Source organism: Balaenoptera acutorostrata, chromosome 20, assembly GCF_949987535.1.
Source record: "Balaenoptera acutorostrata chromosome 20, mBalAcu1.1, whole genome shotgun sequence".
NCBI classification, from domain to species: Eukaryota; Metazoa; Chordata; class Mammalia; order Artiodactyla; family Balaenopteridae; genus Balaenoptera; species Balaenoptera acutorostrata.
The window spans coordinates 5,652,914-5,669,795 of NC_080083.1; the positions used below are offsets into that span (position 1 = coordinate 5,652,914).

At 48.3% G+C, this 16,882-nt stretch overlaps 1 protein-coding gene across 1 annotated transcript in view; it reads right to left on the bottom strand.

Annotated features, from left to right (window-relative positions):
• Window positions 1–16,882, bottom strand: part of DNAH9 (dynein axonemal heavy chain 9) — a 298,166-nt gene that overhangs the window by 18,439 nt on the left and 262,845 nt on the right. The window contains exons 59-62 of the mRNA XM_057536174.1: window positions 9,584–9,711; window positions 6,810–7,037; window positions 2,263–2,454; window positions 916–1,107 (exon numbers count right to left, since the gene is read on the bottom strand). Coding sequence (XP_057392157.1) covers window positions 916–1,107; window positions 2,263–2,454; window positions 6,810–7,037; window positions 9,584–9,711 — 740 coding nt within the window. The remainder of the gene's footprint in view (window positions 1–915; window positions 1,108–2,262; window positions 2,455–6,809; window positions 7,038–9,583; window positions 9,712–16,882) is intronic.

A 16,882-nucleotide genomic window follows, 5' to 3' on the forward strand; every position in this document is an offset into this window, starting at 1 on the left:
ACTGAAGTCATCTGGAAATGTGCAAACCATGTTATCATTGCCCATCACCTGCATTTGTTCCACAGTAGGGGACGCTCTTGCACAACTTTCTTGGCTAAGGCCTTCAAAGTGTTTATTTAAAAAATTCTTTTATTTACTTTCAAGAGAATTATTGTTTTTAATTTCTTCTCATAGGCCTAGTTTTTCTGGATCAAATGACTTTTATGACTTACCTTCTAAAATTTTAGGAATTAAAAATTTGTTTAAAGCTTGTAGTTAATGTTACTATGACCAGTATTTCCCTTAAGTTTGGTATTCAAGAGTTCTTTTAGGAATGTTCAAAAGTCAAGCAATAAAAAAGGTTTTTTTGTTTGAATTCCTTTTTAATACATTTTCATGGGAGGGTAAATAGGCAAAGACGCACACCTTAAAAGTAGCTGAAGTAATAGTAAAATGAAAACCCAAAGTGATACTATGAAAAAACTCCATGAGAATGTCTTCTTGGTATGTGTACGTGTGTCTGTGTTCATAGCAACCAACAGAGAATAGGAGGGGTGAGTGATCTGCCCACAAGACCATGTCCCTCTGAAGATATTTAGAACCACTAATATAATCTTTACCAAAAGTTGGCTAAGTTCTTACCTGAATTTTTGCTCCTAATGGTTGTGTCAATATCCTGAATGAAAACAATCAAATAAATGCCCGAGATGTTGTTTGTAGAAAAGAGCACCAAATAGAATTATTGAACTAAGCATCAAGAAGAAAAAGATCTCTAGAAGTTCAACTTTATCACTAGTTTGAGGCTAGAAGTCCTACAGTAGCTCTCAAATTGAACAGGCCGAGCGCCGCGCTGGGTGTGAGCTCGGCCTTTAAGCTGGCCTTCCCCGGCCCTGCAGGCGCATCTCCAGCCCTTCGCGGAGAGACCCAGGTCCCTACCTGGTGGTAAGCACTGTAGTCCATGTTGCCTGGGAGGGGGAAGCCTGGCGCCAGGGACAGCTCTCCTTCCAGCATTTCTGGTTTGATGAACTCCTCCAGGTAGGTCCTGCAGAGTCTCCTGTCCCACTCATCAGTGATATGGCCTCCGTACATGATCTCACCAAAGAGGTAGCGCAAGTCATCATAGGGGACCTGAGAGACGGGAAGGAAAGGAAGATCTCCACGCAGGCCTCGGGATGGCCCGATGTGTGGACAGAGCGTGAGCCACAAGATGGGGTGGTTCTTGAGATTAGGAACAACGTCTTATTCATCCAAGCTCCCCTGGTGCCCAGCGGGGTCGGGCACATGTGGGAGCTCATTAAACGCTGGAGGAATTACATCAAAGAGTGAGAAGAGGTAAGACGCCAGCACTCTCGCACACATGCCTTCCCTCTTTCACAGTCATTAACTGTGGCAGTGAAGTCAGTCTCTACCTATGGGTCCTTTAATCACGCCAGTGTCGAACGGAGGAAAGCGAGGACATGGGTACTTTTCCCATTTCCTGTCATTAATTAGCATATTACTTAATCGTCTCCTTGGAAAGTTCAAAGTGAATGAAATACAGCACACAAGTTCATGGGTGTTAGAGACAGGGATGGAAGCCACCTGGAGAAAGCCTCGTGGCCGCGGCAGGTGAAGGGTTGGTGTGCTGTGTGGTGGGCTTCCCAGGACCCTGGAACCGGAGGCAGAGGCACTGCTTCTGGGCTGGCTTCATTGTCCCCCAAAGGATGCTGTGTTTGGTCCATGAACCAGAAGAGCCTTATGGTGTAAACATCCCCTTAACTGGAAGAGTGTGGATTGTTAGTGTGTCTTGTAGGATGGAGACATCAGACAGAGAAGAAAGGAGGCGAGGTGTAGCCAGAGTTTAGCTTCTTTAACTTCCGCAAGACCGTGCTTACGCAAGGAGCTGCGCGCACCACGAGAAGGTCTGCCTTGGCGAGTTAAATTGGGAGTTTGTATCAGGTGAGTGTGGGGTCTCTTCCTGCCGATCACTGCCCCCTGCAACGCTGGGAGCACACAGGGTGGTCTGGGGGGGCCCTGAGACTGACACCAACGGGGCGGCTCACCCAGGCATGAGGCACTAACTGGGCGTCCTGAGCTTTCTTGCCACCCCCCCCCGGTGGTACTCACCCCTCAGCCGCACACTGGCCCTGGGGTTGCCCCTGTGGTAAACCTGCACTTGCTCGCGCCCCTTGGGGAGGGTGTAGACCTGCCCCGGTGAGCACGCCCCTTTCTGGCCGTGCTGATGCCACATCATCCTTCTCAGAGGTGCCCTCGCGAGCCACCCCGCGCCGCCGGAAACGTTACCTTCACGTTGGCCTCCAGGAAGTTGTAGAGCACGTTCACAGAGATGGTGAGGTCCCCAGTGCTGAAGGGGTAGGAGCGATTCCACCCCTGGGGCCCAAACTTTCTTCTTTCTGCCACCACGGCGTGAAAGTAACAAAGCGCAAAGAGGATGCTCTTAAACTCTGTCTCCCGGGAACACAGCTCCAGGGTGTCCTGAAAGGAAATGTTGCTCGGTGTTAGCACAGAGCTGCCGTGACGCAGGGCAGGCCATGCTGTGGGTTAGGATGGCAGGGCTGCTGTGTTCCCGTGAGGGTTTGAGCTCCAGCAGGACTGTGGGTTGCTTTGTGGACAGGCATGGAATCGGGTTTGAGGGGACCTTGCAGAGGGGCCGGGTTTTAGTTTAGAATCAGAGCTAAGGTTTAGATTCAGCTTGTAACGGGGTTTGGTTTACAGTTCAAGTTCCCACACATGCCTGTGCTAATGAGGTTCCCAAGCACAGCTAACGGAAGAAGCGGTGGCGGCCAGGAGAGCATCGTGTTTGTCCTGTTAATGGCACTCTGCGCTGGGAGGTGGGAGGGGACTCCCACAGCATCATCTCTCATTTCCCTCCTTCCTGCCATGTTTTTCTTGCCCATCACGGAATCTTAGTAGGTGTAATTACTGCCTGTGTGACTGAAGAATCCACGGCTCATCTGCTGGGGGAGCTGCGGGAAGCGGGGCGGGGGTGGGAGTCGGAGCCACAAGAGGCTGAGGGGTGCCATGCCTGGCCCTTCACATCCGAATGTCTCCTCTGAAGCAGAGCAGGGGTGATCGGACGAGCAGCTGCAGAAGCAAGACCTCCTAGGGGTCCCGACTGCGAAGCATAAGGCGGGGGGGACGCGTGGCTCATGCAGAGAGGATGAAAGACGGGACAGATGGAAGAAAAGGGGAGCAAGAGAGAGTCCAGAGGAAGCCAGTGGAGTTGCGCTTAGACTTTAAGGGGGATGGTGATGATGGTGGGGAGGGGAAAGCCTGCATTTTGAAGGGCCCTTAGGACAAGAGCCCTGGATTCTTTGGAATTAAGCATGTCCTCTGAGTGAGCTCCTCTCTGTTCAGGAAGGAGCAAGATGTTGCAGGTAGAGCCCACGAGAGGCACTGTGAAAGCTCACACAAGCCGGACTGAGTTCAGCCTTGGCATTCCTTCTAAGAAGTGGCCCTTAGACTTTGCTTACATGGGGAGGAGAAGCAGAGGAGGCAAGAGAGATTAAGCTTCTGGTAGGTCTGATTTTTTCCATGGAGAACCCGTGACACAGTCTCCCTGTCTTTCTGGATATGTGGGGGTCACTCTGGTGCCTTGGTTGGGTACCATATTGCCTTGAAGGTACGGATGTGAAAGGTCAGAGGTGGGACAGAGGACAAAGTCGCTGCCTCGTGCAAGCAAGAACGTAATAGCTGCTTTTTGGGCAGCGCTGCTCTCTGCAGACATGTAGGGTGTTTCCTGTGTTACCTCTGACACCTGGAAAATCGAGTCCTGCTGAAAAATGCCTTTAAGCAGACAGACAAGAAGCCACACTTGCTGAAGCTGGTTGACAGTGTATACTCACATGAAGGTCAGAGTGAAATAATCACCCCCGAATGGCACAGGGGTCAGCGAAGCAGTGATAAAAAGAGCTCAGTTCTGCAATTTGTCCCATAAATGGTTAAACTAGGGCTCTGAAGGCACAGAGTGAATCACAGGGCATATAAACCAGGCCACTGTTCCAGGGCACTTGTAAATGCAGAAGGAAACAATTAAAACTCTTGTGAACAACGAATCCACTCATAAATCTATCCCTTGTCCTCAGAATGAGTTACTGAAGAGGGCTATAAGTGGCCCAAACACCAACAGTTGTGGAAGGGACGTTCCAGGAAAAGCCAGCCTCTCTTGGGAAATAGTTCCCAGTTGCTTGATAACCAAGACTGTCAGACTAGACTAGGCTTGCAGGGGGTTAAGCCCAAGGACGAGGGCCCATGGGGAGGCTGAGAAGATGAAGCTGGGTGTAGCTGTAGATGACAATAATCGCCCCGAGGCATAGTTTTATAATATTAATTATTAGAAGCTATACCATGTGAAGCAGCTGTTGCTCCCTTCCCTGGCTCTGTCCAGGACCCTCAAGGCAGGAGAGCTGGGGACTCCCTACCACTGTACCCTTCAGGAGAGCAGGCTAACTGCACCCTAATGTCTTCCTCCCCAACTTTAAAAAAAAATTATGGTAAAATATACGTATCATAAAAGTTACCATCTTAACCCTTCTTAATTCTGCAATTCTGATTTCTGAATTCTGCAATTCAGTGGCATTACATGCATTCACGTTGTTGTGCTACTCAATGCCTTTTTTTTTTTTTCCCTTTTTTTCTGGTGAGTAGCAGTTGAAAAGATTCTTCCACTGAATTGTATTGAGACATGATTCACATGACACACGTTTCATCTAGTTAAGGTATACACTTCCATGGTTTTAGCATATTCACAGGGTTGTGTGATCATCACCACAGTCTAGTTTTAGACTATTTAATCACCCTGAAAAGAAACCACATACACATTCATTGTCACTCTCCACTCCCCCACGTTCCCAGCCCCGGGCAATCCCTAATCTGCTTTCTGTCTCTACAGATCTGCCTATTCTGGACATTTCAGATAAATAGGGTCATACAATATGAGAACTTTTGTGTCTGGCTGCTTTCATTTAGCATAATGTTTTCAAGGTTTACCCATGTTATAGCATGTATCAGTGCTTTGTTTTTATTGCCAGATACCGTTCCAGTGTATGGATTCACCATCTTTTGTTTATCCACCCATCAGTTGAGCTATGGTCCCGATGCCTTTTCAGGGCAAAAATGTCTTTGCCTGGAACCAGCTACAACCTCCTGCAAAGAAGTCTGTAGATTTCAAAGTTAAGAATGTCTATTTCCCCTACATGGAATATAAAATCTAGAAAATTGAGACGTTTTGACCTCTGGTACAGAGTACCTAGAAGTCAAGACCTATTTAGAAAAAAATAAAAAAGGAGAAAAGAAAATGCCCCTGGACAAAAACGCACCTTGCCTTCTGCACCATGTTGCAATGGGAAGGTATTCTGTAGGAAAAATGGCATGCTAAAATATCCGGGGTCTCCTGGTAATGTTCCCCTGTTCTCTACTCCAGATTATGTGGGAGTTTTGGAGCTGGGTTGGAAAGGTGAGTGGAAGAGGAGGGGCTGGATAAGTTTCGCTTCTCAGATCCCGGGGAAGCTTCCCTGCAAGTTGGCCTTTGCTCTGCTGCTACGAGGGTATCAAACAGTCAGTGAAATCTCCTGAGACTCGGCTGACACATGGTCTTCATCTCATGTTACCTTCAATCTCAAAGGGCTGCTGCCCCTGGTGCTTTACGTTGGGCTCGCTAGAATGGCTGTCCTGCTGGACGGCCTGTTTCAGCCTACCTAGATGACCTATCTGGGGCTTGTGGTGAGCTTGAGCATGGGTTCCGTGAAGCCAGAGACCCGCTGGTGTTATGACAGGATGACGTCGGGGAGGACCCATCCTAGAACCCTGCCCTTGGACTCCACCGAGGCCAGAGTGGCAGATGGACGTTAGGTGGGCCCTGTGGCCCCCATCCTCCTGGTGTTCACACCTTTGCACACTCCCTTTCCCAGAAGGGTGGAACTCCCCAAAGAAGAAGCGACCAGAAAGGATGCCTTCCTGAGAAGATGCAAGAGGCCTGAGCTGCAGACTTGGCAAGCGCTCCTTTATATACAGGTATATAAAGCGGTACTTTATATACCCATGGGCCTGGCCTTGGCTTTAAATAAATACTCCACTACACGAGTCTTGGAGCTCCCAGTAACAGAGATTCCAGTCATGTAGTAGCCTGCGTTTGAACCCCATGCCTGGATAGTCCAAGTCTCACTAGCACAGTGTTCTCCAAGTCAACTGTTGGATAGAATCCCCTGGAGGGCTCATTAGAGCCCAGAGGCCTGGGCCCCACCCCAGAGTGTCTGATTCACTTGGTCTAGGGTGGAGCCTGAGAATTTGCATCCCTACCAAGTGCCCAGGTGATGCTGCTGCCGCTGGTCTGGAGGCCACGCTTTGTGAGTCTAACACGCGGTTGCATTCCAGTCCAGATCCCCACCATCTGCTGCCTGGATTATCTGAACCCTTGACACTCGAGATGCATGCAGACGTCATCTGAACAAGAGCGTCAGCCCCCTGCTTGAAGACGGTGTGTTTAGCTAATAAGTGTGTGACCAGTGCACCATATCAATTAGATGTACAGCACTCCGTCCTTCTCCATCTTGGAGCATTCAGTTAGCCTGTAGATGTGCAGAAAGCTCCCCTACACCTCTTGCTAAAGAAAGACCCTAAGCTTGGCTCCCCCAGGTGTATCTGGGAATGGAGAGCTGCACTCGGCGGGCACTGGCTGGAGGTCACTTGCAGAGGGGACACATTTCGCCCACGCTGGGCACTGCTCCAGTCGGTCCCCCACCCCACCCCAGCTGTGTGCTACTCTCCCACCCGGGGAACCTGCTCTTTGTGAGGTGGGGCACTCTTCTCCCCTCCCTCCCAGGGCCCCCTACCTGAGTGAAGTTGTCCAGGGCCTTGTGCAGGTTGGCGTGCATGCCCGTGGGAGGCTCGTTGGTGATCTTAACGGAGTTCTCCAGGATGCCCTGGGGGATGACGTGGCCCTCAGTGGAGGGCGCAGGCTCCGCACTGATGAAGACCCTGAACTCTGGGTGGCTCTTCTCACTGTGCTCCTCCAGCTTCTTCTCCAGGGTACGGAGCCACTTGGCCACCAGGTGGATGTTCTGGGGGGAAGGAAGGACCACTTGATTACAGGCATCTGCTTAAACAATTATCAGGAAGGCAGCTTGAGGAGGGACCTGGCCTTACTTTCAAATAAATCACATCCCAGCATGAGTCTTGGGGTTCCCAGTAATGGGGACCCCTTGTATCCTGCAATTCAATCCTTTCCCTCGGTGTCCTAAGTCTCCCTAGCACAAGGATCTCAAACTTGACCAGGCGTCAGGATCCCCTGGAGGGCTTGTTGAAACAAAGATTCTCGGGCCTCATCCCAGAGTGGTTGATGCAGGTGGTCCAGGGTGGGGCCTGAGGGCTTGCATTTCTAACAAGTTCTTGGGTGATGCCGCAGCTGCTGCTGGTCTGGGGGCCACACTTCAAGGGTCTAATGTGTGGTTACACTCCAAATCCAGATCCCCATATCTGACACCTGGATTTTTAGGAGCCTTTGATCAAAAGTGTGGCCCATGGATCAGCAATGTTGGCCTTACCTGGAAGCCAGTTAGAAATGCAGACTCAGACTTACTGAATTAGTGGATTTTAATAAGATCCTCCAGTGATTTGTATGCATGTTAAGACTTGAAAAGCACTGATTTAAACTCCTTCTAGCTAGCTTTCCTTCCTCCCCTGCCCCTCTCGAAACCATTCTGCTAATTGTTGCCAAACTTATCTTCCTAAAACACACTGAGACACTGCCGCTCCCAGACAGGGAAAGCTCCTACTACAAGCCCAAGCTCCTCTGTCTGGTCTTTGAGCCCTTCTCCTCCCCCCACAAAATCCCTTTCTGTCTGTCTGTCTGTGTAAAACGACATTTATTTCTTAGCACTACCTTGCAACATGCACTTTTCACTCTAGCAAGGATAGTCACTTTGCTTCATTGCAATATGTTTCATTATGATGGATAGATAAAAGCTCCTTGATACATATTTGAGGAAGCCTGCTTGCAGAGCCTTAAATACACAGATCGGCACAGAGCACAGTGCTTGGGCCACAGCAATCTGGTCTCTGAGTGCTACTTTCTCTTCCATTAAAAGAGAAGTAACAATAATATTTTCCATACTTATTTCCCAGGGTTGCTGCAAATAACCAAAGGTAATGGATTTGAAAGGGCTTTGTATACTGTGAAATGCTATGCAAGAGTTAGTAGCGATTGCTGAAATGAAACTTTGTTAAATGAAAGAAGTCAGTTGTCATCACTCTATGGGAGCGGAGAGTTTGCTGGCTGCCTGGAGAGCCAGGGCGCGATGAGACAGGCAGCACCACCGGCCCACAGTGAGAAACTCTGCCACTGCTTCAGGAATCCCAGCTTCTGAGTTTCATCCTGGAGGTCTCTCAGAAACCACATCAGGGCAGCCGGTAGGTACCAGGGGGAGGAAATGCTCTCTGCTCACTGTCTGGGGGGCTGGGTTCCTGAAGGTGCTAGTGCCCAGAAGGGGGTCTCTTTGGCAAATGAGCCTGAGACAGTTGGGGAGGTCACACCCTCCCAGCACCGAGCTGATCCAGTGGGAGGAAGCAGGAACCCCACTGTCATTCTCTTTTCTCCTTAGATTCCCACTGTTTCTGGAAAAGCGTCCCAGGGAATAGCAGATCCCTCTGCTGCTAGGCTCCAAATAAATAATGGGATAATTAAGGATGAAAACCCAACAGCATGAAGTGTACAGTGAGTCATCAGGAGACAGAGGAAGTTCTCGGTAATCAAAGCCGGACGGGAGGGGAGGGACTGGCTTTTCCATGTGTCCTTCCTTCCCTGATTTCTTCATTGATTCTTTTACCCCACAGGCTTTGGTTGAGTGTCTACTGTGTTCACGGTAGTGTGCTGGGTGCCAAAGGTAAATAAGGAATGTCTCTTTCCCCAAGAAAATGCAGTGAAGGACACAGCCATAGCGTAAGTGGTTTCCACGTAGCCACGGGTGCCCTCCCAGAGGTGGCTGCGGGAGAAGAGAGGAGTCAGCCGCTCGCTCTGCGCCCGACAGCCCCAGGATCCATGCAAGCTGTGTGAACGGGAACAAGAGGGACAGGCCGTGATTCGGGAGGGGTGGCCTTTACTTCTTGTACATGTTTAGTGAAACATGTGCAAGAAGTGCTGTAGGTATTCCTACGACAGTAGGTGTTCCAGATTCCCGAGCCCAGCATGAACTCTCAGTGAAGAGGCTCAGTCCTGGTTACACGTGTGGCGTTCTAGTCACGCGTGTAACGAAGAGCCTGTGACACGTGACACGCGGAAAGGCAGAGCAGAGGAGAGCTCCACGGAACGCCTGGGACGAGATCAGCTGCCGCCACTGGATCCGGCCTCCAGCTGAGCGCCGGCCTCCTGAGCATGCAGCGCTGTGAGGACAGGCCTCCTTCTGGAGGGGGTGCCAGTGAAACCAGAGAGAGCGGGGGGCGAGGGAGAGTACTGAGGGTGGGGTGAGGGGCAGAACCCACGGGGCGGGACTGCAGGGAGAAGACTGGGAGGTCAGGGACGAGGGCACGGAAGGAAAGGCGGCCCAGGGCCTGCGGGGGTCGAGCCAGGGACAGGGTCAAGAGCGACCCCAGCAGGGCAGAAGGGGCGTACCTGCAAAACAACCCAGTGGCCTTTCTCGGCAGCCAGGTCCAGCACAGCCTCGGCCACCACCTGCTGTCCTTGGCCCAAAGACACGTTGTGAAAGTTCCGGTTGTTGAAGGTATATCCGAGTTTTCTACCTAAAAGGGGCAGGGAGTGGTCATTATTGCCGCTAATGCCGTTGAGTGTCCACCAGGAAGCGCATACCTCCGCGCGGCGCCCCCATCGCAGGCTGCGGGAAGCCGTGCACCCCGACCTCACACACGGACCCTCTTCCTTCACGGGGCGGGGCTGCTGCGTCTTCCAGCTTTTTGTTCCCGAAGAGAAGGAAGCACTTGTCTAGACAAAATGCTTCACCCCTCCCTCCTCACTTAATCCCTGCCAACTAAAAACTGGCACTTGGCATCTGCCTGTACAAGGATTAAGTCACTAGCTACTGTAGCCGCTGACCTTCAACACCCTATGAAAGGAGTTCAGGGTGGAGACCAGGAATGAGGCGCTCTGCTCTGTGCTCTGGGAAGAACTGGCAGAACAGGCCTTCAGATAGTTAGACATTCTCAGGAGAGGATTTCACGAGCCCAGTTCTTACGCATCCTCACATCTAGAAAAGCACTCCAGCCCTTCATGGTGACGTCCGCTCTTCTGCCAACACGTGTGCCTGACTGCCTGCCCCCCCTTCACCAAAACCACATGCATACTGACCCCCCCACTTCCCTGGAGCAGCCCCTCGGAGCTCTCCGAGTTGCTGTCTCCCGGGCTACAGTCCTCATTTTGCCCCCAGTAAAACTTAACTCACACCTCTCACATCGTGCTTGTTTTTCAGTTGGCATCCCCGAGAGCGGGCACACGTGCGGCTGCCCTTCTGTGAAGCCTCCACTTGAAGGCCAGGCATTGGGCCTCCATCCTAGACAGGGAAAGGCTCAAAGAGTAGCAAGCGTGTGGGCGTGGCCAGGTCTAACGTGCTTTGTCCCCTGAACATATTAATAATATATATATTTTCCCTGGAAGCTTACTGGGAGGTGAGGCCAAGAGGGGCAGGACTCGGGTAGTTTGGCTTCCTGTACTTTATGCCATACGAACCTCTTCCCTGTTATTCCCACCACATAGAACCTTTACTCTAGTGTAATTCACGAATTAGAGTGAAGAGAGGCAAGAGGCCAGCCAAGAAGGGGCTTGGCTGCGTAGGTGTGAATGCTTGTATCTCACTGCCAGGAATGGAGTAAGGGAAGGGCCACGCAAACGCACATGTCACAGCTGGGTCACCGGAGCAAGGCTGATGCTCAAGAGTTGCTCTGCAAGCCCAAGAAAGACTTCACACAAAGAAATGACCTTAATATAGGCAGCCAATTCTGCTTGGACACCAGCTATTCACCCAACCCAATAAAGTTTAGAGAAATTACATAATATTCTTTAGACAAAAGGATCAAAAAATGTGTAATACCATGAAGGAATCGTCGAGCAATTTTTCGAAGAAGGTGAGGTGCACAAGAGAAAAGAGGAGAAATTTAAAAGAGAAAAAGAATAAAAGTCTGTACTTAACAAATTTAGTTTCAGGGGAACTGAAATTGAAGTTGCAGTTTGATACTTGTGCAAGAAAATTTAAAGAACACTGTCAATATTGGATGTGTCTTTAAAGCACTAAAAAAAAACTATAGTGTGTTCTTTAACTGTACAAGACCAAACAAGATGATGACTTTTTGTAGTGAGGAATAGTTATTACAGATTCAACTGAGATGAACCCAAGAAATACCCTTATTAAACTCTATAAATCCTAGCTGGCAATAGATTTGATGTCAGCTTTAGAGCCAAGAATATGAACAACTTATTCCAGAGAAAAATAACAGGATAAAGGTGCTGGGATTATTAGATAGCCTCGGTGACATTTCCGCACACAAAGACCCTACTTCTTTTCTTTGTTCACAAACAAAGGGTACAGGAAAAGAGGGCTTAGCTAAAGATTAGTTCCAATTCCATGTGCTATGGCTTCCACGCCCCCACCCCCCTGCCTTCAGCTCCTCTTTCCCTTTCGGATCTTCCTTCCAGCGCCCCGTATGGTGGTGTCACCAGGAGCCGGGCCGCACTGTGAACCTCCCTGAGCATCTTGGCGGCCGTCCCTCCACGAGCTCCAGTCTCTCTGAGGACACTACAGCATCCGTGACCCTCCGCCTTGCTCCACATACCCCTGGGGCTGGGAGGAAGGGGAACATCCTTCTAGCCTTGTCTTGTTACTTGCAGGCTATTTCTTCTCCACTCTTGTATGAAAAACCTTTCATGTGCTCTCTTCTTTTTTTTTTTTAAATTTAATTTAATTTTTATTTATTTGTTTGTTTATTTATTTATTTTAATATATTTATTGGAGTATAATTGCTTAACAATGGTGTGTTAGTTTCTGCTTTATAACAAAGTGAATCAGTTACACATATACGTATGTTCCCATATCTCTTCCCTCTTGCGTCTCCCTCCCTCCCACCCTCCCTATCCCACCCCTCTAGGTGGTCACAAAGCACCAAGCTGATCTCCCTGTGCTATGCGGCTGCTTCCCACTAGCTATCTATTTTACGTTTGGTAGTGTATATATGTCCATGCCACTCTCTCACTTTGTCACAGTTTACCCTTCCCCCTCCCCATATCCTCAAGTCCATTCTCTAGTAGGTCTGTGTCTTTATTCCCATCTTGCCCCTAGGTTCTTCATGACCTTTTTTTTTTTTCTTAGATTCCATATATATGTGTTAGCATACGCTGAGATATCATCTCACACCGGTCAGAATGGCCATCATCAAAAAATCTACAAACAATAAATGCTGGAGAGGGTGTGGAGAAAAGGGAACCCTCTTGCACTGTTGGTGGGAATGTAAATTGACACAGCCACTATGGAGAACAGTACGGAGGTTCCTTAAAAAACTAAAAATAGAACTACCATATGCAAAAAAAAAAAAAAAAAAAAAAAGAACTACCGTATGACCCAGCAATCCCACTACTGGGCATATACCCTGAGAAAACCATAATTCAAAAAGAGTCATGTACCACAATGTTCAGTGCAGCACTATTTACAATAGCCAGGACATGGAAGCAACCTAAGTGTCCATCATCGGATGAATGGATAAAGAAGATGTGGCACATATATACAATGGAATATTACTCAGCCATAAAAAGAAACGAAATGGAGTTATTTGTAGTGAGGTGGATGGACCTAGAGTCTGTCATACAGAGTGAAGTAAGTCGGAAAGAGAAAAACAAATACCGTATGCTAACACATGTGCTCTCTTCTAAAGCACATGCTATTGGCTACATTGCCTACTAACTTTTATGTTTTCTGCCTTCTATCAACTTCTCAGCGAGAGTCACTTTTATTAGGGGTTTTGGAACTTGGTTTAAAATATTCCATATTTTCTGTCTCATCATTATCTTGGTGAGCTTTAATGCCACTATGGATGACTCAGCCAACACCCAGCCTCATGCTTCCTCATCTTCAAAGAACTTCTTTCCATTTCTGTTTCCCATTCCCAGTGGCTGCACCGAGGCCTTGCTTATCCCTGCAAACTCTCCCACGTCTGACCCATCATTCTTTCGTATTTACTCACAACTCTAACTTCCTATTGTCCAGATGGCTCACTCTCGTACTCCCCCTCGCATATTATTCTATGATATCAGCAAAACGTCCAGTCCGTTGGCTCCTCTGTTTTTTCTAACCCTCATCTTTACCTCCCTCTTATTTTTTTTTTTTTTTACTTGATTTTATTTATTTATTTATTTATTTATTTATTTATTTTTGGCTGTGTTGGGTCTTCGGTTCGTGCGAGGGCTTTCTCCAGTTGCGGCAAGCGGGGGCCACTCTTCATCGCGGTGCGCGGGCCTTTCTCTATCGCGGCCCCTCCCGTCGCGGGGCACAGGCTCCAGACACGCAGGCTCAGCAATTGTGGCTCACGGGCCCAGATGCTCCGTGGCATGTGGGATCTTCCCAGACCAGGGCTCGAACCCGTGTCCCCTGCATTAGCAGGCAGATTCTCAACCACTGCACCACCAGGGAAGCCCACCTCCCTCTTATTTTAAGATGGACCCAATAAACCTTCATTTGAGCCATGATCTTATAAAATTCTTCCCTCCATTGCCCATTCTACGTCTGCATCCCCCAACTTTTGTAAAACCACAACCCTGGACAAGTCGAAGCGTTAATACAAGAGAAAAAATAACACACTGAGTGAATTGGTGCCACCACAAGCTGATGATTCTCAGTCTCGCGAGACTGCCTGGTAATCTTTCACGTCCAGAAGCTGGCTGTATTGGCCATTCCCCTCTTCCTTTAAACTTCCCAATGGCTGCCCCGCTTCTTATGCCCAGCACTTTGCTTCACTCTCTACTGCTCCCTCTGCCCGACAAAACATCTGCCACCTGGTAGAACACCTTCCATTTACTGCCACTGAATCTGCCTCTGCACACATCCCTGTCCCGTCCCCATCCCTGCACAGCCCCCTCTTAGTGGAAGAGGTGTCCCCCGCCCCCAGCACACGAACAGATGGATGAGTGTCCCGCCACACAGAAACTACACTCTGCCAGTCTGGAAGCTGCTCTGTAAAGACTGTACTTGCTCCATTCTAGCCAACTTCAACTGATGCTTAAGGAAAAGAGAATGGAGTCAGGAACAATGAAAAAGAGGCTCTAAGCAAAGTGTTGATGATCTAGCTGCAAAGACACCGAGTTGAAAACTGTTTCTTTGAACACACCTGGTAGCAGGCTGACAAAAATCTAAAGGAGCTCCTCCTTCTGACCAGCACACTGGAAAGAGGAAGAGGAGGCGGTGGAAGGCCAAAGTGGTAGATAAACGGAAACATTTTGTCAAAGCCAGGTAATTGGACAAAGGAGGATGGAGACCAAGCAAGATCATGCAAGAGTCAAGTCAAAGAAGGACCAGAGAAGGTACCTTGTAAGGGTGGAAAGGGGAGGTCCTCTGTTGGGAGGGCCGAGGACGATGGTGTGCTTTGAAAGGATGTGACAAAAGGATGTAAAGGAAGGAGCAAACCGAGCTGCCTCAAAGAATAGACGCATCATCGTCGTCATTTTAATGCCGTACAATGCTACTGTACTTTTAATGTTTCAAAGCCTTTTCACATCTGAGATTTCATTTTTATCTTCACAGTAACCCTGGGAGGAAGGTATTAGGGGATGATTGGAAATGATGGGTGATTGCTTTTAGATGAAGCAAAAGCAAAAATAATCGTACAAATAAGAAAGTGTGGCTCATTCAGGAAGAAGTGATGAGAAGAGAGAGAAGGTAAAGGATTAATCTGCAAAGGCAAGAAGGAATGCTGTGCGGGTGGGTGGAAGTGGGTCCATGTTAAAACAGAGGCCAAGGAAAGTGGATGGAATTCTGTCCTCCTCCTCCTTCAAAATTGTTGAGGAAGGAAAATCTTGGAGGAGACTAAGAGGCACAAAACTGCCAGAAAAGCATAGATTCTTTAAAAAATTTTTTATTTTATATTGGAGTATAGTTGATTTACAATGTTGTGTTAGTTTCAGGTGTACAGCAAAGTGATTCATTTATACATATACATATACCTATTCTTTTTCAGATTCTTAGAAAAGCACAGATTCTTAACCAAGTGTCAATGGATGAGCTTCAGAAGCTTAGAGAACTCCCAAAATCATATATAGAATTTTGTCTGTCTGTGGGTTCATGCACTTCGGGAGAAGGGCTGGAGTGAGGATGGGGGAACAAAATCTTTCATGTGACTCTCAGGGGTTCAAAACCCTGCCCAATATTAAGAACTGCCATGAAGAAACAAGGGGATAGAGAAATGAAGGCATTAAGAGCATAGATCCCATACTCAATGGTGGGAAAGGATGCCAAGCTTTGTCTGCGTCTACATGGAGTAAAACAGTGAACGGTCTGATGCACAGACTCTGCCCAAGCACAGAGACAGTAAGTTTCCTGAATAAGAGGGGGCCTAGGGGACATAGGGGAAAGTGAGTCAGTTATGTGGATTCCAAACCTGAGAATAGGAGTCCATCAGGCAGAATGATCAGATCCAAGATGTGGAGCACATGACGTCACCAGAGTATATGTTCTAAATGGGTGCGTGAGAAAACGAAATCAAACCATCCAGAACGCAGAGGGGTAGGAAGAGGGAGAGAAAGAGGCTCAGGTGCCCAGGTAATCTCTAGCTGATGAACAGCAATATTGCCTCTGGTAGGGAGATATGCGTTAAGATGAAGCCAAGGGCAGGACTGAGATGATGTATTCAGAGACAAATAACCAATACGGTTCAGGGACAGGTCAGCTTGCCTGAAATGACAGAAAGCTTCAAACTACATGATGGAATAATAGTTGGGGGTCAATTGGCAAAGAATAGTAGGAAATTGCTCATAAACAGGGTATATGAAAGCTTCCGAAAAGGAAAATATTGAATAAAAATGAGGAGACTAGATTTGTCAGTATGAAAGGAATAAAACCTCCATGGGACAGAAAGAATACAGAATCTATGAAAAAGTGAAAGTCAGGAATAATGTAGCAATAACAACAGTTCTTATGCTCATTCATTCATCCGTTTGTTAATTCATTCAACCGATATTTACGGAGTACCTCTCTGTGCTGGTTATGCTTTTAGGCACTGATAAGAAAATGATGAGCAAGGTGACACGGTCCTTGACCTCCAGGGTCTTAGTGACAGGCAGGTAGGCAAACGTTAAGTTAAAATTGTAAAAGAAGGGTCTAATTGGAATTGTATTAAATGCTCTGAAGCAAATATATGTATAAGGGGGAACCAAATGGTCTTGTGAAGAGGTCAGGAGAAGCTGATCCTTGCAGGATTGGCAGGCATTGGACTGAAGAGCAGGGGAGAAGTATTTCAGATAAAAGGAATTGCTTGAGAAGACGCCCTGGGCCAGGAGGGCTCATGATGGAGGACCTAAAAGAGCCATGTGGCCAGAGAAGTGTGAGTTTGAGGGAAGGTAAGATCCAAGGCTGGACAGGAAGGCCAGGCCATGCAGGTCACAGAGACCATGTTTATAGTACTGGACATCACCTTGAGAACAGTGGGGAACCACTAGAGCGATTTAAGTGGGAGAGTGATAACAATCAGATCTGAGATTCAGCAAGATGAGTCTGACTGTAAGAGCGGCAAAAATTGCAGGTGGGGGAGGAGAACCGGGATAAGTTAGGAGGCTACTGTGATAGTCCAGTGAGAGACTGTGGTGACTCAGAGGAGGGAGACACAATGAAACAATTAGACTCATTTGAAACACATTTAGAAGGTAGAATCAATAGGACTAGATGTGGTAGGTAGTGGAGGAGGGGTCTAGGGTGACTGATTCCCA